Below are 20,302 nucleotides of genomic sequence, written 5' to 3'. Positions count from 1 at the left end.
TTTTAAAAATAAGATATTTATTATTGACACTCTAAAGATCTAATTATGCACTTTAAAATTTTTATTTAGAAAGATAAATACTCATACGAAAGTGGAGAATTAAATTTTAAAGTGCCAATAATAGATCTCAAAAAGAAAATAAGAAGAAAAAGTTTGTAATGCACATTCAAAAAAGACTTTTTAGCTAAAATAGTCTTTGAAACTAGCATAACTTTTCATTTTGGTATTTAAGATTTGAAATCGATAAAAGCAGTCTCTGAGTTTGTCAACCATCAATCATTTTGGTCATTTTGTGAAAATGCTATTAAATAAGGACTAAAATGAAAAAAAAATACTCTCAAGTTAATAAATAATGGGCCAAAATGATTTGTCAAGAATTAAGGGTATTTTTATCATGTTATCCTTATTTAATGGAGATTTTTCATGGAATGACCAAAATGATTGATGGTGGACAATCTCATAAACCACTTCTATCAATTTCAAATCTCAAGAATCAAAGCGAAGAGGTGTGTCAATCTCATAAACCACTTCTATCAATTTCAAATCTCAAGAATCAAAGCGAAGAGGTGTGTCAATCTCATAAACCATTGAGATAAAATAATAATAATAATAATAATAAAAACCTTAAAAAATGATTAGCAATAATAGTACAGGCACAATGGGTAATAGGAATATACTACAAGCCCAATATACCTAAGGTATCGTTTGGTATGCAAACGGGACGGGACGGAACGGAATGGGACGGGACGGGACGAGACAGGACGGAACGAAACAGAGCAGGAGCAAAGATGCCCTCGGATGGAAACAAGGAGAAAGAAGAAGGAGACGGAGAGGTTATAATTTTGTGTTCCACAGATGTGGAACGAGTCGTTCCAGGGGGTGAGGTGGAACGAAAATTTATCCAAAACTCGTCCCATGGAACAGCTCGTTCCACCCGTTTTAGGCGCACCAAACGTGGGACAGAACGCCTTGTCCCACTCTGTTCCGTCCCGTCCCACGTACCAAACGGTACCTAACGGACCACAAATAGGAAAAACTAAAATGGACCAACCGTCCCCGTCAATCAACTGCTTATGTTATTTCAGCAACAATTCTATAACGACCAATTTCTCTAAAAAACAAATAAGGATAATATAAAAACAAAAAGTAGAAAATATAAGGTTTGTTCATTTGAAACTTATTTTAAAATAATTGAAAATATTTTTTAAGAAAATATTTATGAAATTAATTTTTGTAAAAATACTAGTAAATTATGAAAAAAATACTTAGAGTGTTTCTTATAAGAAGGTATCATTAGTGCTTATTGCTTGATGTACTAAGTACTTTTAAAACTCAGAAATATTTTATTTAAAAGACATTAAGTCATTTTAAAAAAACTTTCAATCCAAATGAGTAGTCTTTGCTTGGAGTTTTGCGTCTACACGTCTGTCTCATCTCATTAAGAGATTTTTTAGTATGTTCGAAATATGAGATAGTACATCAAGTATAATTATACAAATAACGGGACACTTGTGCTAAAATTAGTAGCTTAAAACAATAAAACTTCCATCCACTCATACAGTGACATGTGGTATAACTAATACGGGTGTATAATGAAAAATGAGTAATGTTAAGAAGATTAAATTTTATAAATTTAAAAACATGAAAGTTAATTATTGATAAATGTGCTTATTAATGAGCTCATTCGATTTGCTAATTTAGTGTACATATTTTGATACATGTGCTTATTAGTGAGCTCATTCGATTTGCTAATTTAGTGTACATATTTTGTTCTCCATTTCATTGCTGATCCGCCACAACCATTAGGTATTATCTTTCGAACTTCATCGCTATCCAAAATAATTCCCTCCTCCTTCTCCAAAGAACAGTTCGACCTCCGAGCTCCCAATTTTCCTCCTCATCACCATGACAGTTCCGCCGTATCAGGGTAAAATATTCAGCTATTTGATTAATTTTTTTATTGGGTTTTAGTTCAATTTTTTTAGTATTTATTTTATGAATTTTAACGATCAGAAATGATGGGTTGAACAATTCTATTTTTTCACAAATTACAGTCATATGGGATCTCTTAGAACTTGGAAAGATCACAACTTGATGGAAATTATATTGAAATTTCGATTTTCTATTTTGTGGGTTAATTCTTGAGTTAGCATTTGGAATTAAGCTCTTGGTTTGAACTTGAAGCCTCTGGTTGTTGATTTGGGTATTCTGCAATTGTTATAAGCTGAGTATGTGGCTCTGATTTCTAATTTTCGACTCGGTTTAACGATTGCTATTGTTTTGCTGATGTCCTGCAGATGATGTTGAGAATAATGAGATGACGAATTACTTCAATTCCCCTGCATTGGATGTTTCAGTTGCTTTTCCGCAAGCAACGCCGGCTTCTACTTTTCCTCCCTGCAGTAAGAACATTAACCATCATTATATAATAGATATCGTATAGATAAACTTGTATGTGTGTCTATGGAGAAATTGTCTTTTGTAAAACAGTTCAGGATTTCCTCTTGTTATGTAACTTATGTGAATCCAGACTATTGATTCGAATTTTTCGGATTTGCGTTTCATTTTGTCTCACTTTTTGCATTCTGGTTTGTTTACTTTGTTTCTTTGTGAATATTAGTACAGTGCTCGTGCACCTCTCTAGTTGTTGTGATTTTGATTTGTAAGTTGAAGAAATAGGCAACTTCAGTAATTAACTTCCATATTCTTATCTCTTGGCCTTAAAAATTTACAGCTTCGGATTACTACCAGATTGATGATCTATTGACACCTGAGGAGCAGGCTATTAGGTTGAGAGTAAGAGAGTGTATGGAGAAAGACGTGGCTCCAATTATGGCAGAGGTATCCTTTTTACTCTAACCATTTCTGCATTTCATATTAAGGCTAAAACAGTCAATATTTAATTATTTAATATACATTCGTAAACAATGAGATTGATCTGCGAACTTGTTTTTTCAGTATTGTGAGAAGGCAGAGTTTCCATTTCAAATTATTCCAAAGCTTGGTGCATTGCGCATTGCTGGTGGGACAATCAAGGTGCTTAATACATAACTTAATAAGTTATTTTTAAATCTTGGGTTCGATAATTTGTTGGATGGGTTGGTAATTTCGCTTGTGGCCTTCTTTCTATCAGGGTTATGGGTGTCCTGGTCTTTCTATTACGGCAAATGCTTTTGCTACAGCTGAAATTGCTAGAGTTGATGCAAGCTGTTCTACTTTCTTTGGTTCATTCCTCAGCAGCAATGCTTACTATTGGTTAGAATTTGGATAATTTTATTTTTGACTTTTTGTTTTATAAATAACCAAACCTTCACTGAAAAATGATGTTGTTGACAAGTCAAGGCTTATAACTAGTGTAACATTTCTGGACTGTGAAGAATAGCATTATGTGGGTCGGAGGCTCAAAAGCAGAAATATCTACCTTTTTTGGCTGAATTTAAGACTGTCGCCTGCTGGGTAAGATGCTTTTTTATGATATTCGTATCTAATATCTTTTTATGCTAATGTCAAGATACTCAAATCTGTTCATCTGCATGTTAAAGGGTTTGACTGAGCCTGACTATGGAAGTGATGCGAGTGCCTTGAGAGCGACAGCAACAAAGGTCAAGGATTTCAACCCTCTTATTTGCTTCTTTATATCTGTTAAATGGTATTATCATGCTCTTTTGGTTTTTGGGTGTCATGGCTCCGATCATGCTATATCATGTATTCTTGTGTTGTTGGGATCGTCAGGTGGAAGGAGGTTGGGTACTTGAAGGCCAAAAGCGATGGATAGGAAACAGTACATTTGCCGATGTCTTGATTATTTTTGCGAGGAATACAACAACAAATCAGATTAATGGGTATGTAAAAACATAAACATACGAACAACCTCTCAATATGTGTTCGGAACTTGTTTGTCAAGCTTCAAAGTTATGCAGAATTTACGATTATTTCTTTCTGATTATGCTTCTCCTTGACTCCAAATTGCTTTGGTGTTTAGATGCCTAGATGCATCCAAAATTTAGCATGATGGTTTTCCGTAGCAGCACTCTCATGTTGAATGCTTTTTTTCTCCTTCTATTTCAGATTTATAGTAAAGAAGAATGCCCCTGGACTGACAGCTACAAAAATAGAAAAGAAAATTGGTTTACGCATTGTTCAAAATGGAGATATTCTCTTAAATAAAGTATTTGTTCCAGATGAGGAAAGGCTGCCTGGTGTTAATTCTTTTCAGGATACTAACAAGGTAAGCTGCAAAGCTGCATTATTGCAATTTGTTTAATCTTCTCCCTTTAGAGTAATTTAGACATAAATTCTACTTCTTATTCGAGCTTATGTTTAATAAACAAGACATGTTTAAGCTTGACTAGAGATTCATATTGGTCTTTGTAATATAGCTCTTTATTCCCCTTTTGAGAGATAAGGCTTGATACTGTAATGACGTTATCCCAAAGTTATAACGACATTATCCCAAATTTATAAATCTGAATCTTCTTTCTACGGAGCATGGAGCAAAGTTTTTCATTCTGTTGCCCTAATATAAAACAGATGTGCTATGGTCTCTCATTTCTCACACATGTGAGAGTGACACGTATAATGCTGTCTTCATGAGTATTTATTGATTTGATGTTGCTTTAAACTACTGAATACAGGTTCTTGCTGTTTCGCGTGTCATGGTTGCCTAGCAACCTATTGGTTTATGTTTGGGGGTCTATGATATGTGTCACAGGTATAAAAACATGCCTAAGCAGCGCTCTCTCTCTCTCTCTCTCTCTCTCATCTTCCATTTACCATAATTCAAGTTCCTCTGTATTAAGTCTATATTATAAGGATTTGAAAGGTATCTGAAGGAGAGGAAACAATTTGGAACCCCTCTTGCAGCTTTCCAGATCAACCAAGAGAAACTTGTCCGTATGCTTGGTAATGTTCAAGCTATGGTTCTTATAGGTTAGCGCCTCTGCAAGCTGTATGAGGCGGGTAAAATGACTCCTGGTCATGCTAGCATGGGGAAGGTAGAAAAAAATGACATCCTGATGCATTTAGTTATCCTATTGCTTATACATTCAAAATACTAAATGGGTGCAATTTTCAGTCATGGATCACTCTGAGGGCAAGGGAAACAGTTGCTCTAGGGAGGGAATTACTCGGTGGCAATGGAATCTTATCTGATTTTCTTGTTGCAAAGGTAATTTCCTGCTTATCTGTGGATTTAAAATTTTATATTTAGAATCTTTGGAAGGATTGGAAAACATATTACTAGGGTTTGATTAGATGAATTTTCAAGCTAGGACTTGAAGGCAATGATAGGATTGATTTTAAATTTGCTGTGTCTTATTGACTTGTATACCTATTCCTCGGTCCTACCGTTGTCGGTAAAGGGTTAGGAAACGTTTGCTATCGACTCCTTTAGTGTAGGAATCTGATTGCATTGGATCTTAAACGTGCCATTGACAGGCTGTTTCTTTTGCGAAGGGTGTTTGTTATATGCGCACAACTTTAGTTATTTCTGTCACCTTTTGAATGCATTCATTTTGTGGTCGCCTTGCAGGCTTTCGGTGATTTGGAACCCATCTACACATTCGAAGGCAAGTATGACATCAACGCCTTGGTCACCGGTAGGGAAGTCACTAGCATTGCCAGCTTCAGGCCAGCTGCATCGACCCAGCGAAGCTGTCTGTAGTGCAACTTCTCTGAATCTCAACTCCCTCCACAAGTTTCTTTCATTAAGAACAAGGTAGTATGATGTCAAAAGGGATGAAGCGAATTCATCCATTGACAACCAAAAATAAGGACACCATATAAAAATGTTGTTTTTAGACATTGTATCGGTATATAGTTCTGAAAGACAAATAAATTATCCTAGCGGACCCCCAAATTATTTGCCAAAAAAGCGCCATACCTGGGCTTGTTCGCCCCCGGCATAACACCGTGGGCGGACAAGTTTACGTCCAAATGAGTGACAAAGGAAATGAACCTTTTGAAACCTTATGTCCAAAGATTGCTAGAACTCGGTGGTTGGGTCAAAGGAAAGCTTGCCAAGGGCGTTTGTATTGATCAGATTATCCTACCACAACAGAAGCAAAAGCAAAATTCCCACCAAAAGCTGTTGGGTTTTGCAGGATAAGATTTTAACGGGTAGCTAAATGTCATAAGTAGTTACATCTTTTGACTGTAACCTTCCAAAATGTGGTCTTCTCCCCTCTCAAGGCCAAGGGAGCCCTTACGCACCCATGAGTTTCGAAGACATTTTTAATCAACAACTGTCGTCCATGAGATAAAAAGTTGCTCTTAAATGCTTGGAGTTTGGTCTAATTGGCCTCCAAGAGGGAGAAACGTTTGACTAGAAGTGTCTAATCAAGTTTCGTTCCGTTGATCATCCGGTAACCTTTTCTTATCCGATTGGAATTACTTTAGTCTAAGGTAGGAGGGGAAATCGCACTATTCATATGAACAGTGTTTTGTAAGACATTTCAGTTTATTTACAAGACTGCCACACCCTCTCTCTGCCGCTAATCTTGATGTACTGGTGTTGAAGATCGTGGGAAAGGAAGAACAATGGTAAAGTCGGCCTTTTCCATTTCCTTCTCAAACCCTCCTTGCCTCTTCCGTCTCGCAGACCCCGCGAGAACGACGCAAACGGTCTTGCCTCTGTCCTATCCTCCTCTCGCCGCCGTCTCCCTTCTCTAGGTAATGTCGTCTTATTCCACCTTTTGCGTCAGGAAGGCCCATGCGTGGTTTTTTGGGGTGGGGATTTCAGATTTCAAGGGGGGGAGAGAGGCTGTGCTTCGTTTCGATCGGGCGAAGCCTCCATGATTCGATCGGATCGAGGTGATGGGGGCAACGCGAGGGGTTGAGGTGGCGTCGGGAAGGTATGTCGCTTTTTTCTTCCCCTTGCTGATGCATAAACCCATCAGTTCCTCTGTAATTCGTTTAGGTTTTCATTATTCTTTTTCGATTTGTTTTGTCAAAATTGAAATGGAATTTTTTTTGCTGGATTTTGTATTAGGTTGCGACAGGGTTCTGTTTTTAGGGTTTTCTCTCCGTCCCACTCCCTCTCGGCTTCTCTTATTCAGTTTGACGTAGTTTTGCAAATTAGGATTCAGTGCATTTCAATCTTTTTTACTGGAATATACGTACATATAAATGTATAAATTTGTTCAATTTTTCTGTACACAGGGCTGGGTTAATTTGATTCTTGACCTATGGTTGGATATTATATTACAATTGTGGGTTCTATTTTCAGGGGTGGATGAAAAGAGACCCATCAGAGCTTCCAACAACTCAAAGGTCAGTGATTCTTCCTTGCTTCCAACAACTCAAAGGTCAGTGATTCTTCCTTCTCCTCTCTAATTCTGTTTCTGCTATTTCAATTTGTAGGATCTAATTTACGGTTTGAAGTTGGAAACTTTAATTTAACATTTTCAGTTGCAGAGCTTAGTGTATACAATAGTTAGGGTTGTTGATTTTGATTGCTGGTCTACTAAATGTTTTATAACATGTAAACAGGGAGTAGATACTTTGTATGCCATGGATAGGGAATGGATACGTAATTAGATCAATTGATGGGTGCCTTTGTTTTGGATATCTACATTCAGCAATACCTGGTATTCTGTGTTTTGTTGTTTTAGCTCTGTGTCTTGATCAATTTCATGTTGTTACTGTCTCTTTAATTTTTTTTAAACGTTATTCCAACGGTCCTACAAAGATATTCATAACTGGAATGAATAAGCAAACTAATGAATTCAACTGTGAGTTTAAATGATTGGGAGATTCTGGTGGTTATTGGATTGCTTAGGGAACGTAATTGTTGCCTCTGTTGCCATTTTGGTAGTCATATATGTACAGGTCAATTTCGTCAATTTTGCAGATTGTGATGGATGAACACCAGCGTCCCAATGGAATCCCCGTTACATGTTTTACCCTCCAGTCTATATATGCGCAAAGTGATGAAGAAAAGCTTGAATTTGAATATGAATCAGGGAGCACAAACATTTTGGTAAGATCATAGTACATGAATCCATTTTCTTAGGCCGTCTTAAAGCTATTTTGGTCCTTCAGATTTCAATAAGGAAAACACAACAGGCATATTTTTAGGGACACATCGATTTTCTCTTTGTTATTGTATTTGAGTTCGTAACAAATGCAGGAAGCAATATAATCTTATTATTTTTTTGATTGAACATGCAAATGATTACACCTTGCAGACAGATATCTCATCAGGTATGGAGGATGATGTTTTTCTAATTCTTAGAACCTTTTTTTTCATGCTTCTCTTTTGGTAGGACTATTGTTTCTTCGTCTCTGGGTGATCCAACCTTTACCAGATTATTTGAGGATTCCATGAGGGAAACTCTTTTGCATTTATGTGCATGATTCATGTTTCATATGATCTGACAAATGGTTTTAGCAGTAGTTGTACTTATTATGCTTGGCGTCTAGGTTTAGACTGCCCTTTTGCTTTTATTTTGCTCTTCCCTTCTTTCTTTCCCTTTGCTTCAGAGAGGAGCAAACTAACCTTTTGTTTTTGGTTTTGTGGGGAAATAGATATGAGAGTTGGACAATGAATCTATTAGCATTTCCACAATTGCTTTTATTTTGTAACTTTTGGGGTTTTGTCCGTGTGCTTGGATGCTGTCTGATTTCAGTCTTTTTTGCTTTCTGGAAACACTGTTGTTCAAATTTTGCAGCTAGATGTCAAGGTGCTAGCGAAGGCTATGCAGGTGTGTTCCTGTTAATTGCAATTTCGTTACATTCTATGTTCAGATCTTCTTAATTCCAGCAATTGATTTCATGCAACTGCAATTTTCGAAAGTTGCAGATATTCTCATTTGCTAATTTACTTATCAATCTCCATTTTCCATGGATTAATGCTTATCATCTGCAAACCCCATTGACCCTGTATCTTAAAGTTTTCCTCTTTCTTTTTCCCCCCTCATGTGGGTGCATATAATTTGGGCTCATTGTCATTTTTTAATTACTTACTGGTACTTTAGTTTACAATCTAGGCCATTCAGTCAATTGCTTTCTCAAATTATTGTATTTTGAGTAAAAAATTATTGGGTTAGTTAGGCTGCTGTATTTGGGGTTAGGGGTGATGTTAGTGTCACAAGCAGATTTGGGTTTGGGGGATGGGTATAGGATTTCAGGGAGAAAAATGGGGAGGATTTTCGGGACAAAAGGGGGGATTGAGTGGTCGATTTGATGGGAGAGAAAGAGAGGAGAGCGTGATTTAGGGAAAGAGAGAGAGAGAGAGAGAGAGAGAGAGAGAGAGAGAGAGAGAGAGAGAGGAGATTGCGATTTGGGGATTAGGTGAAAACAAAGCAGCTTCGAATCACTCAAATCAAAACTGACCCTTCTGTTACCTCCCTCTGCTTGCTTGCTCCCTTTCTCAATCGATGAGTTCTCTCACCATAATTCAGGTCTCTAATTTTTTAATGAAAGTAAAACCAAACAGTGTGAAGCACGGGAAGTTGACGGCAGGAAAGAGAGATTGAATTAGGGAATTCGAACTGATGAGATTATTTTGGTGAGAGAGATGGCCACGACAACGGGAGAGACGACGATTGAGATGTAGGCAGCAAGGAGTAGGGCTGCAGTTGAGGCTTTGAGTAGGCTCCAGGAAGCAGAGAACAAACTGTGCAAGTTGAAGATATTTTGATTCATCCTTTACTGTTTGATTGATCATTTGCTTTTTTAAAATTGTTATAGATATTTTGTTCCTTCATTAAAATTGTCATAGATCTTTGTAGGTTGTTTAGTTCACCTCTAGGGTTAGCTGTATGTCTTTGTAAATTAGGGGGTTGTGCTATGTTAATTGCTTTGTTTCTTGGTTGTTTTTTGTCCTTTGCTTCTAAGAAAACCGAAATTAGTTGATGAGTTGGATAAATGGTTGAACTGGTACCCTCTTATTTGTTGATGAGATAGTCTACCAAAAGGTTATGGAGTTCAACGTAGGAGAGTACAATTTTTTCATACGTAGGTATTCCTCATTTTGGTTTAAGGTACTAAGTCTGAATCAGGAGACGTTTTCTGATGAAGAAAACGTCAACATTGTATGGATGAGTTTATTGTTTTTAATTCATTGTTTACTGTTTGATTTGCCATCTGCTTTCTTCAAATTGTCATAGATTTTTTTTTTTCCTTCTTTAAAGTTATCATAGATTTGTTTAGGTTGTTTAGTTCATTGGCAGTCTATTGTTTTGCCTGGTAGAAAGGTCCAGTCTTGCTGTATCCTCCGACTCACTCCAGTCTGTCTCTGTCTTTGTGATTCTGGGTTATGTTCTACCATTTTTGCTTCTCAAAGAAACCTAATCGCAGGTTCCTTTTCCATTTCCAAGCTTCCGTTATGCTTTGTGCTGCTGTATTTTCTATTTTTAATGAGGCTCGAAGAATAACAACTTTAATAGGTCTTAAGTGTCTAATGCATTGAACTATTGCATATATTGTGAGGTATTTAATTTTTCCATTGATTTTCATGTTGAAGATATAGATTTTCATTCTGTAGCTGGAGCTAACTTTCCTTTTAAGTGAGGTATTTAATTTTTTTTTGTTTCTTCAGCAGATCATTTGTTCATATTTTTCATTGCAACCTTTTATGTGTATAAATATGCATGTGATTTTTTTTTCCAGGAAAAGAATTGCGGAAAGGGAAGGTACTTGCTACCAAGGTGCGTTTCGTTTGGGTTTCTAATGGCTAGAAAATTAGAATTAATAATTGCAAGCGAATATTCCCGAGAAACAATCACATTATTGGATCTAAGTTGCTAATTGTTTTAATTTTGTATAGGCTGCAATAAAATCTGCACCCACAAGGGCCACAACTGGAGGAGTCAAGAACCCTGACCGCTACCGCCCTGGAACCGTTGCTCTTCGGTGAGTTTTCAACACAATATAGTTCAAATCCTCTGAATCATGTTCTTGAATTTTACTATATTGCATTTCGTTATCTGAACTCTGTTCTTTCAATCTGGGTACCTGAATCGTGCCTAATATTTGATGTGGCCAGTGGCTTTGTATGGCTGGCTGGTGTGATTTGGGACTGTTTTTAGTTAATGGGAGACATGGCACAAAGGTGTGGGGCAATGAAGTCAAGTGGGATTAGGAATTTAGGGTAGTAGAGTTTTTGCTAATTTATGGGATTAAGCGTTCTCAGGTATGTATGGATGTGTGATCTGAATAATATGAATTAGGATTTTTTGGTTAGTGTCCAATTAGTGAAGAAAGGATGATTCTTTTTGTTATCATGCATATTTAAGTTGTAAACATCTGAAAAGCTGCTTAATTGAAGTGAAATTTCCAGTTTTTGAGCCTGATTTCAAGTCTTGAACTTTGAATTTGTCTATACCTAGCTCAGCTGAAGCTATCCACGTCGTAGTTTAAAGTATTTGTATTGGTAATTATGTGTTAGTTGCACAAATGAGTTGCCCCAATATCTTTTGTGTGCAATTTGGTGTAGAAGTGTGGGTTTTGATGTTTTGGCAGGCATTGGAAAAAAAAATGAAATTGGTTTTCTCTCAATGCATAGTTAATCTTAAAATATGGTTTATTAAATTGGGTTCATGATATATGGGTGGTAGCAAATTAGCAACGTCGACTCTTGTAATGAAGAGGCTGATGAGAGACTTCAAGAGGCTGCAACAGGACCCGCCTGCAGGGATTAGCGGGGCACCCCAGGATAACAATATAATGCTGTGGAAAGCTGTTATATTGGGGTAAGTTGGAAAAATGCAGTGCATAAAAGAAATCTACTGTTGTTTTCTCTTCTATTATGCAACATTAATATTTCACATTTTCGGTAGGAGACGCAGTAAGTTGGAAAAATGCTTATATTTCTTATTTTTAGAACCCTTTATCTCATTGTTTCTTGAGTAGTTTTCTGGAAGGAAGAAAAGATAGGCATTCGTAAGTCCTATCAATTTTCAATTTTTTTTGCTTTTATTTTAGTTTCTTATTACTAATTTTAATTTTGGGTGTATTTGTCAAGGCTGGTTCAATTTCAAGTAATATTTATGGCGCAGATTGGGAAAACAAACTTGAGGTATTAATTTTTCAGAGATAGTTTATGCTTGAAATTAGCATTGTTTTTATATCTTCCAACATTCTGTTTTCTTGGAGTTACTATGTGCTTGAAAACTTGCTAAAACAACAATGGAACAGTTTTTGTTTTTTATTTACTGCTGAAACAGGTGCCAGGCCTATAGGCCATATATTTTGCCACCTTAACCACAAGGGCAAAATATGTGTGGACTGCATCTTGCTTCTGTTTCTTACGGAAATAGGTGTCCTGCATTTTTTTTTCTTTGAACTTTAGTGCTTGAAAGCTTAGCTGTTGAAACAAAAACGGAATACTTTTAATGTTTTTTGTTAACGGCTAAAACAGGCAGCTGTACTGCAAGACATATTTTGTCGTCTTAACTTCAGAGGCAATATATGCGAATTGCATGTTGCTTCTGTTTCTTATGGAAACAGAGGATTTTTTGCAACCGTATCTTTTGTAATCAAGAATGTTCAACTTCATCCTGTTAATTGTACAATTTCTTTTCATATCAGCCATGTTGAATGTATATAAAATCCAAGCTGCTTATCTTACCGTCTCCTTTCACTCATCTATCCCTCTATTCATTCATCATTATGTTTAATTTATTCAGGTTTAATGTGTCTTATTCATGCTGTTAAGGCTGATGCATTCAAGTCCCGCAACAACGCGCGGGCATGTTTTCTAGTTTGATCTAATTGGACTCCAAGCAGGAGAAGAGTACAAGTAGAAGTCTGGTCGAGTCTCGTTGTGTTGACCATACATTCTAAACATCATACCTTTCTAAGTTCTGGCGAGTCTCGTTCTGTTGACTATACATTCCAAAAATCATACCTTTTAGTAATATTTTTGGTGTCTAATCGAAACTTATAAAGTGTCATTTTTCTTTGTAACTAAAACAAATTACTTCATCATTTCCAATTCATTGCGTTCCAAATTTAAATTTACTGTGTCCCAAGTTCAAAACTTTCCTTTATATCAATTATATTCAAATACATTTTCATCATCCAAGCTCCATTGCAAAATGCAATCATATTAAATATAACATAATGCACATCTCAAAATTACCATTACCATCCATAATCAAAATTATTAGCCTAACCCACCATACATGTTCCTCCAAAATATAAAACTCAATTCTACCACCTACTACTAATTGGACTCCAACCACCACCGTCTCCGCTCATTTCCCGCTGCTTCTCGGCGTCCCTCTCCAACCCCAAACACCGACTCTTTAGCTGAAACTGCATCATTGCCGTCAGAAACCTCATAGCCTGCCCCGAGCTCAGCAAATCCACCAGCTTCGTCGCCATTGTCGTCTTCAGCAAGTTGGCATTCTCCACCACGGTCTCCAATGCCGACTTAAGTGACTTGATCACCGCATCGTCCTCCACAATCTCCCCGTGGCCGGCCCTCCCGTACCGCCGCACCGCATCCATGAACGGCGGTGCCGCCACGCTCTCGTGAATCTTGGCGAGCTTGTCGTTGAGCGCGCGCTCCTCGACCCAGGTCGCCTCCTTCAGCCGGGCCATCCTGACCCGCTGCTGGTCGCTCAAATCGGGCACCGACTCGGTCACGAGCCGGAATACGATACCCGATTTGTACCCGGCGATCCAAAGCAGGCTCCTTTCGTAGGAAGTATACCATGTCGGCGAGGAAACCAGTAAAACATCCCGCTGTCCAAGTCGCGATTTCTCGTCGTAATACTGCTGGTAATGGAAGAGAACCCGAGACACCAAATGTCGGAGGTCTTCATCTCGGGCCTCGTCGATCGTCTGCTGGGTCGATAAGAGCTCATCGAGGAAGTGTTCTTGCCGGACCAGCCAGCCCTCGTAGAATGCCTCGAATGTGTTCGACGCATTGCCGCTGTGAGAGCCGTTTGTCATAACCAAAACAAAAACAGCAAAGCTTTCTGGGGTTTTAATGGCGGCGAAAAACAGAGAGATGGGTGGGATTAAATAGGAGGTGGGGTTCGAAAGGTGCGGGATTTCTTTTGGGATTTTGGTTTTTGATTATCTTTGTGGGCAAGTAATGCTAATGGGTGAGGATACTTCGAGAGCAAGGTTCATGCATTTTGTTTTTTTAGAGGGAGAGAGAGGGAAACAGAGGAGGTGAGGCTCAGACGGAGACGCGTGTGCAGGTAGACGCCATTAAAGAGAGAAAAAGAGAGAGAGAGGAAGAGAGTGAGAATTATCTTTATATTCCTATTATTTGACATAATGAAAGAATTACTTTAGTCTAAAGAAGCTGGCAAAATTGCACTGTAGAAATGAACAGTGTTTTGCACCACATTTCAGTTTATTTACAGGATTGCCACTCGGTTGCTTTTAACACACTTTCGTTTTATTTACACAATTGCCACTCATGCTTAAGAATTGATTTTCAACCGTTCGCAGCTTTCGACTCGGCGAGAGAGGGATATCACGGCTGACAGATTGGAGAGAGACGATGACTCCAATTTTTCACTCGGAGACAGCTGGGTGTCGCTGTGTCGAGCGGAGAGAGAGGGGGACAGAGCGACTACAGAGCATGGAGACACAGAGCCTGCATTTCAGCTTTCACTCGGGGAGAGAGGGGAAGGGGACATCACAGCTGACGAACTTGAGATAGACAGTGGCTCCCATTTTTGACTCGAAGACAGCTGGGTGTCGCTGTGGCGAGGGAAGAGAGGGGACAGAGCGACTAACATAGGGCCTGACAGATTGGAGACAGATGGGAGCTAGGGATTTGGACTGAGTGAGAGAAAGATTTTGCTAGCTCCTCTGCCAGGATCTATGGGATTTTCTCCCATTTTAGAGAGAGAGATGGACAGGGAGAGAGATACACAGCGGAAAGCATGGGTGTGTGTATTCTTTAGGGTTGAGGGGTTACGCACAAAGTCGGTGAGGAGGGCATGCCTCAGGGACGAATGGCAGCGTCTGGGTTTTCATTTTTCTCCCTTGATTCAAAAGGTATTGCACTGCTTTTGTTTTCATTGTTTGGTGCCTAATTGCCATTTGATTTGTTAAAATTTTCTTTTATATTTTGTTCTTTCATTCAAATTCTAACGGATGTCTATAAATTGTTCAATTGGGTGCTAGATTATGTCTCTGTTTTTGTCAATTAGGATCTTCCACTGATTTAATTTGTTTTTTTCTCGATTACTTTTTGTGTGATTGATCTTTTTCTGTTTTAGAATTCTTAGGGATATTTTGTTCCTCCATTAAAATTGTCATAGATCTTTATAGATTGTTTAGCCCACCTTAGGATTTAACTCTTTTTCAGTTTATTGTTTTTAATTGTTGTTTACTGTTTGATTAGCCATTTCATTTATTAAAATTGTCATAGATATTTTTTCTCTCATTAATGCTATCATAGATATTTTATATTGTTTACTTAACTATTAGGGCTTGCTCTTAGTCTTTAGCAGGTTGTTTAGATCACCTCTAGGATTAGCTATATGTCCACATTTTCCTACAACCTAATCCATTGTCCTGACAACCATAATGTAGATAAATTTGTGCTGCTCCATTGCACATAGGCAGTAAGCTGTGAAGTATATCAAATATTCCATAAGATTAACCAACGTTCAACAGTTTAAGCAGATACACCAACACAGAGAGAAAACACCTAAATTTACAGCAACATGAAAGCTTAACAAATAAAAAAAAATTTCGTAAAACATATCTAAGTTTACACAGTTTATTGTTTTCCATTTGCTGTTGACTGTTTGATTTGCCATTCCCTTTATTAAAATTGTGATAGCTCATTTTTCCTTCATTAAAGTTGTCATACATATTTTAAAGTTGTTTAGTTAAGTTTACAGCTTGCTCTTTGTCTTTGTAAATAAGGGGGCTACACTGTTAAATTGTCACGCCTAATTTTCCCTTCATTATAGCTGTCATAGATATTTTTAATTGTTTAGCTAACTGTTACAGTTTACTCTTAGTCTTTCTAAATTAGGGGACTGCACTATGTTGATATTTGTGCTTTTCAGAAATTTTTTTTCCTTTGCTTATGTGTAAACAAAATTCAGTCTCCTTTTTAACTTTATTGTTTTTTAATTAGGGAGTTTAGGCTTTTTAGCTTCCTGTCTTTATAAATAATGGGGTTACACTCTGCTCATTTGTGTGTTTCTTCATACTTTCCTACTATTTGCTTCTCACCAAATCACCTTCAGGTTCCTTTTCCACTTCACATCATTCGAATATCTCTATGTTCCTAGGTTGTTTTTCCATTTCTTGGTTGCTTCTGTATTTTTGGGATGCACTTATAAATTTGATTTTTCATATGCATGTAGATCCAGCAAAAGAATACACATCAAACCCCTCATTCACACAACAGCCACCAAAGAGACCATTACTGAGGTATTTCTCAATCCATTTAAAATTTTTTTGTTAACTTTTGTTTGAATTTTGCTGTTCACTGTTTGATTTACCATTCCCTTTATCAAAATTGGCATGGCTAATTTTTCCTTCATTAAAGCTGTCTTAGATATTTTAAAATTGTTTACTTACCTATTAGACTTTCCTCTTAGTCTTTGCAAATAAGGGGACTACACAATGTTGAAAATTCTGATATTTCTGTTTTTCATAATTTTATTTTCCTTTGCTTATGAGTAAACAAAATTAAGACTCCTTTTTAAGTTTATTGCATTTAAATTAGGGTGTGTAGGCTGTTTAGCTCACTGTTTAGTTCACTGTTTAGCTGATATTTCTGTCTTTATAAACAAAGGGGTTGCACTGTTTTCATTTTTTTCTGTTTCTTCATACTTTCCTACTGTTTGCTTCTTAACAAATCATCTTCAGGTTCATTTTCCACTTCACATCTTTCGAATCCATATGTTGCTAGGTTGTTTTTTCATTTCTTGGTTTCTTATATATTTCTGAAATTAACTTTTGATTTCATTCTTGATATGCATGTAAATCCAACACAACCTTACAGATCAAACCATCCATTCACACAGCAGCCGCAAGACAGACCATTAGTGAGGTATCTATATATCCATTTTAAATTTTGTTTATACAAAGTAATTTCTGATGCAAATCTCTTTACTGTGTTTCAATACAAACTCTTTTTCCTTCCAATTTCTTTACTATGTGATGTATCCTTGCAGCACAAGTATACGCACTTTTTTCAGAAACAGAGTCTCATCCAATTGAATCTGGATTTCCTAGCAGCAGGTATATCCTAACCCTTTCACAGTCATCTGTTTCAGTCATTAGAATTTTTTTCCTTCTAATTTTTTGTTGATACAACAATGATTGAGTATGAATACTTGACTTCATCTTTAGGAATGGGTTTAACAACCAAACTTAACTTTTTCTACTTAAAGCATTGAATTTTTGCTTTTGGTTTTTTTGTTGCTTTGATTGTGGTTATCAAACTTTGTTGTATGTCTATGTACAAATGTATGTGCAAGTATATGTATCAATATATACCTAAGTATATGTCTAAATATATATATATATATATAGGCATCTGTATAGCTATATGTATATGTGTGCATATATAAATGTGTATGTATGCATCTTTGTTTGTATGTACATGTATATGTATGTATGTATGCATCTATGTGTGTATGTACATGCCTATATAGGTATGCATGCATGCGTGCATGTGTATATATGCATCTGTTTGTGTACGTGCATGCATATCTATAGACATGACTAATGTTAAATAACAGCCACCAAAAGTTTTGTTTCGCAGAGTGAGTTTTATGGTTTTCCACTATGTTTTTGTGAGTTTTATGGTTTTCCACCATGTTTTTGAAGTTACCTATTTTCTGTTATGTTTTGCATAATTTTATGCCTGCAAGTGGTTTGGTTTAGGGTTCTAACAGAGAGAGGTTTGGGGTATCGCAAGAGGATTTGAGACATTAGGTTTGGGGTTTGATTTGTGCGATTTGCAACGAGAAAGAGTAGGATTTTACGGATTTGGTTTAGGGTTCTGACACAGAGAGGTGGGGCATGTCCCAGAGAGGGGATTTTAGGGATTACGTTTGGGTGAGATTTCAGGGATTATTGATGCGAGATTTACTTGACACTCAAATTAAACCCTCGTTTGACAATTGTAGTAGAATGGATAAGTGAGGGATCGTTCTAGACCGGGGATTAGGAGGGCTTGCTAAAACCTTCTAAATTGACTTAAAAACATAAAAACTAAATTAAAATACTCTTAACTAGACTACTATGACTCAGAATGGCTTTGAAAAAACTCAAATTGTCTAAAACAATCAAATTGACTCAAATAGAAGCTAGAACTTGATTTAGACGAATTTGCAAGTGTTTATGACTCCAAAAGCTTAAAGATACAAAAATAAAACAAATACGAATGATTAAGACTTAACAAAATAGGGGGGGAAATTGTGGTTGGACGCTATTAAATTAAATGGACAGAATATAATTAAAGGCAAAATGTAAATATGAATGTGATGAAAAATATGGATGATGGAATAGCTAAGGGGTTCTTCTCCACACATGTTACACTTGCAATACAAGATTGATTTTCGGTTGGTCTTTCGATAAATTATGAAACTCAATGCTCCAAGTTAATTAGGTCCGCTTACATTAACTTTCAGATTTCCCTAGATTCGTTGGATTGAATGGAATACGCATTACAACCAATTTATTCTTAATCAAAGTCCCTAACTATGGAATACGCATGATAGAGACATTCAACAAAGATCATTAAGTTCAACGGAAATCATAAATATTGACGAGGCATTCGTTACTATGGAATACGCATGAAACTTATGCCAAGAATTCGTTTAACGCGATTGTTTATAAGCAACATCCACTACTTGTGAATATAAGTTCGTAACTATTAGGTGAAACTCACTTATATTCTAGCGTCATATTCATTCAAATGGTTAAACAAATTGAATCCACAACTTATAAAATTCCAACCAAAAGTAATCAATTCATATTGCAAGCATAAACATGTATTTTGAATCACCCCCTAGCTAAAGGGGGTTTAGTTCCTCATAACTTTGAAATCAAAGAAACACCTAAACATTCCAACAACTCAAACGTGAATTGTACGAACGTTTAGGCACTCTTCTCTTCCATTCTCATACGTACAAAACAAAGAGAATTAAATTTAAACTTTGAAATCAAAGAAACACCTAAACATTCCAACAACTCAAACTTGAATTGTATGAACGTTTAGGCACTCTTTTCTTCCTCGTTGTTGTAGCACAAGGTCTAAGGTGAGCTTTGGGGATTATGTGAAGTGTTTTGGAGGGATGGGAAGTGGTTGGATAGTGGCTGCAATGAAGGAGAAAAACTGCACAGAAAATGGAAGGGGAATTGCGGCAATGGATGTGTATTTGTGTTGTGTGAAGTGTTGTGAATGGAAATATGAGATATGAATTGAATGAATGAATGCAAGGGTATTTATAGGAGTAGTGGAGGGAACATATGGCTGTTTGTTTAAGATGCAAGTGGCTAATTAATGATGGAAAAGTATGTGATTGAATTAAAGGATGCAAAGTGAATGAATCATGAATCATTGTGGATGAAAGGTGGAAGTGCATGTGTTGATGACTAGGTTAGTGGGTGGAAATCTGAAAATGGCATATAGGAATGGGAGCTCACGGTTTGAATGTGTAAAGTGTGTGTGAATGCATGTGAAGATGCAATAAATAATGCATGTAGGGTTAGGAAATAATGAAGAAATGCATGTGAGATGTTTGGAAAGGAAATGGGAACCCACGGCAATGAAGTTGTTTTGTGTTGTGAATTATGATGAATGCATGTGAGTTAAAGAGGGAGAATGTGGTGAAATGATGAAGTAGGAAGGTGGAAATGCATGTGAGATGTTTGGAAAGGAATAAAGAATGAATGGTGGAAATGTGAGTGAATGATGTGCATGTGTGAGAATGCATGTGGAATTAAGAGGAGTATGGAAGTGAAATAAATGAATGATATGTTAAGTGATAAGTGAATGATATGTGGTGAGTGATAAGTGAATGGTTTGATAAGTGATAAATGAATTAGTTTAAAGGGCTAGGGTTTAAGTACATAGAATGGGCCTAAAATAGGTTGGTTTGTATGGCATAATGTGTTTGATTGGGCTAGAGCCATTGTTTTGTGTCTTCAAGTGCATACAAGGCCTTCAAATTCGTCCATCCTCTTGGCTCCATGGATAAGCTATCCAATCCATGCCCAAAAATGCTCCAAATGGCCTCAAAATGCACTTTCTTGCTCCCTAGGCCCTTAGAACCTGAAAACACACAAAAGAAGCATAAAGGACTAAAATAACGAGAGAAACATAACGTAAATGCACGAGAACAAGCCATTTAAG

The 20,302-nt window shown here is 37.0% G+C and overlaps 2 protein-coding genes, 1 long non-coding RNA gene and 1 pseudogene across 7 annotated transcripts; 3 read left to right on the top strand and 1 right to left on the bottom strand.

The window, feature by feature from the left end:
* The first annotated feature begins 1,732 nt into the window (after positions 1 to 1,732).
* Positions 1,733 to 5,857, top strand: LOC137745264 (acyl-coenzyme A oxidase 4, peroxisomal-like; annotated as a pseudogene). The gene is made up of 13 exons (XR_015953854.1): positions 1,733 to 1,927; positions 2,298 to 2,402; positions 2,735 to 2,841; positions 2,959 to 3,036; positions 3,134 to 3,255; positions 3,383 to 3,456; positions 3,543 to 3,602; positions 3,733 to 3,842; positions 4,069 to 4,228; positions 4,635 to 4,711; positions 4,823 to 4,994; positions 5,075 to 5,167; positions 5,531 to 5,857. The product of XR_015953854.1 is annotated as an acyl-coenzyme A oxidase 4, peroxisomal-like (transcript).
* Positions 5,858 to 7,592: 1,735 nt separating this feature from the next.
* Positions 7,593 to 12,525, top strand: LOC137749378 (uncharacterized). Of its 4 annotated transcripts, none has more exons than XM_088680819.1 (6): positions 7,593 to 8,702; positions 10,612 to 10,649; positions 10,769 to 10,854; positions 11,559 to 11,693; positions 11,966 to 12,019; positions 12,139 to 12,525. In XM_088680819.1, the coding sequence occupies exons 1-6, from the start codon at positions 8,543 to 8,545 to the stop codon at positions 12,290 to 12,292; spliced, it is 627 nt and encodes a 208-aa protein (XP_088536945.1). In that variant the 5' UTR covers positions 7,593 to 8,542; the 3' UTR covers positions 12,293 to 12,525. The 4 variants fall into 4 exon arrangements, 1 of the variants encoding a protein (XP_088536945.1); XR_015953856.1 differs by adding an exon at positions 10,466 to 10,513 and having other exon boundaries at positions 8,562 to 8,702; positions 10,988 to 11,693; positions 11,966 to 12,525; XR_015953857.1 differs by adding an exon at positions 10,472 to 10,513 and having other exon boundaries at positions 8,570 to 8,702; positions 10,988 to 11,693; positions 11,966 to 12,525.
* A 450-nt stretch (positions 12,526 to 12,975) lies between these two features.
* LOC148692243 (protein ZW2-like) lies at positions 12,976 to 14,208 on the bottom strand. The gene has a single exon (XM_088680818.1). It carries the CDS (start codon positions 13,900 to 13,902, stop codon positions 13,156 to 13,158), a length of 747 nt encoding a protein of 248 aa, XP_088536944.1. The 5' UTR covers positions 13,903 to 14,208; the 3' UTR covers positions 12,976 to 13,155.
* A 40-nt stretch (positions 14,209 to 14,248) lies between these two features.
* LOC148692242 (uncharacterized) lies at positions 14,249 to 16,987 on the top strand. The gene is made up of 3 exons (XR_015953853.1): positions 14,249 to 14,967; positions 16,296 to 16,362; positions 16,940 to 16,987. It is a non-coding gene; the product is annotated as an uncharacterized LOC148692242 (long non-coding RNA).
* Positions 16,988 to 20,302: the final 3,315 nt, after the last annotated feature.

Source organism: Pyrus communis, chromosome 12 (assembly GCF_041283825.1).
Source record: "Pyrus communis isolate YQ-2024b chromosome 12, ASM4128382v1, whole genome shotgun sequence".
In the NCBI taxonomy this organism is placed as follows: domain Eukaryota; kingdom Viridiplantae; phylum Streptophyta; class Magnoliopsida; order Rosales; family Rosaceae; genus Pyrus; species Pyrus communis.
The sequence above is the reverse complement of the archived record's forward strand: the minus strand, read 5'-3'. Positions and strand labels throughout refer to the sequence as shown.

Bases quoted from the DNA above. Each gene is read 5' to 3' on its own strand.
- LOC137749378 (XM_088680819.1), top strand. From the start codon at position 8,543: ATGAATCTATTAGCATTTCCACAATTGCTTTTATTTTGTAACTTTTGG. The intron at 8,703-10,611 runs GTGTGTTCCTGT...TTTTTTTTCCAG, and splicing joins TGCTAGCGAAGGCTATGCAG to GAAAAGAATTGCGGAAAGGG. The intron at 10,650-10,768 runs GTGCGTTTCGTT...AATTTTGTATAG, and splicing joins GGAAGGTACTTGCTACCAAG to GCTGCAATAAAATCTGCACC.
- LOC148692243 (XM_088680818.1), bottom strand. From the start codon at position 13,902: ATGACAAACGGCTCTCACAGCGGCAATGCGTCGAACACATTCGAGGCA.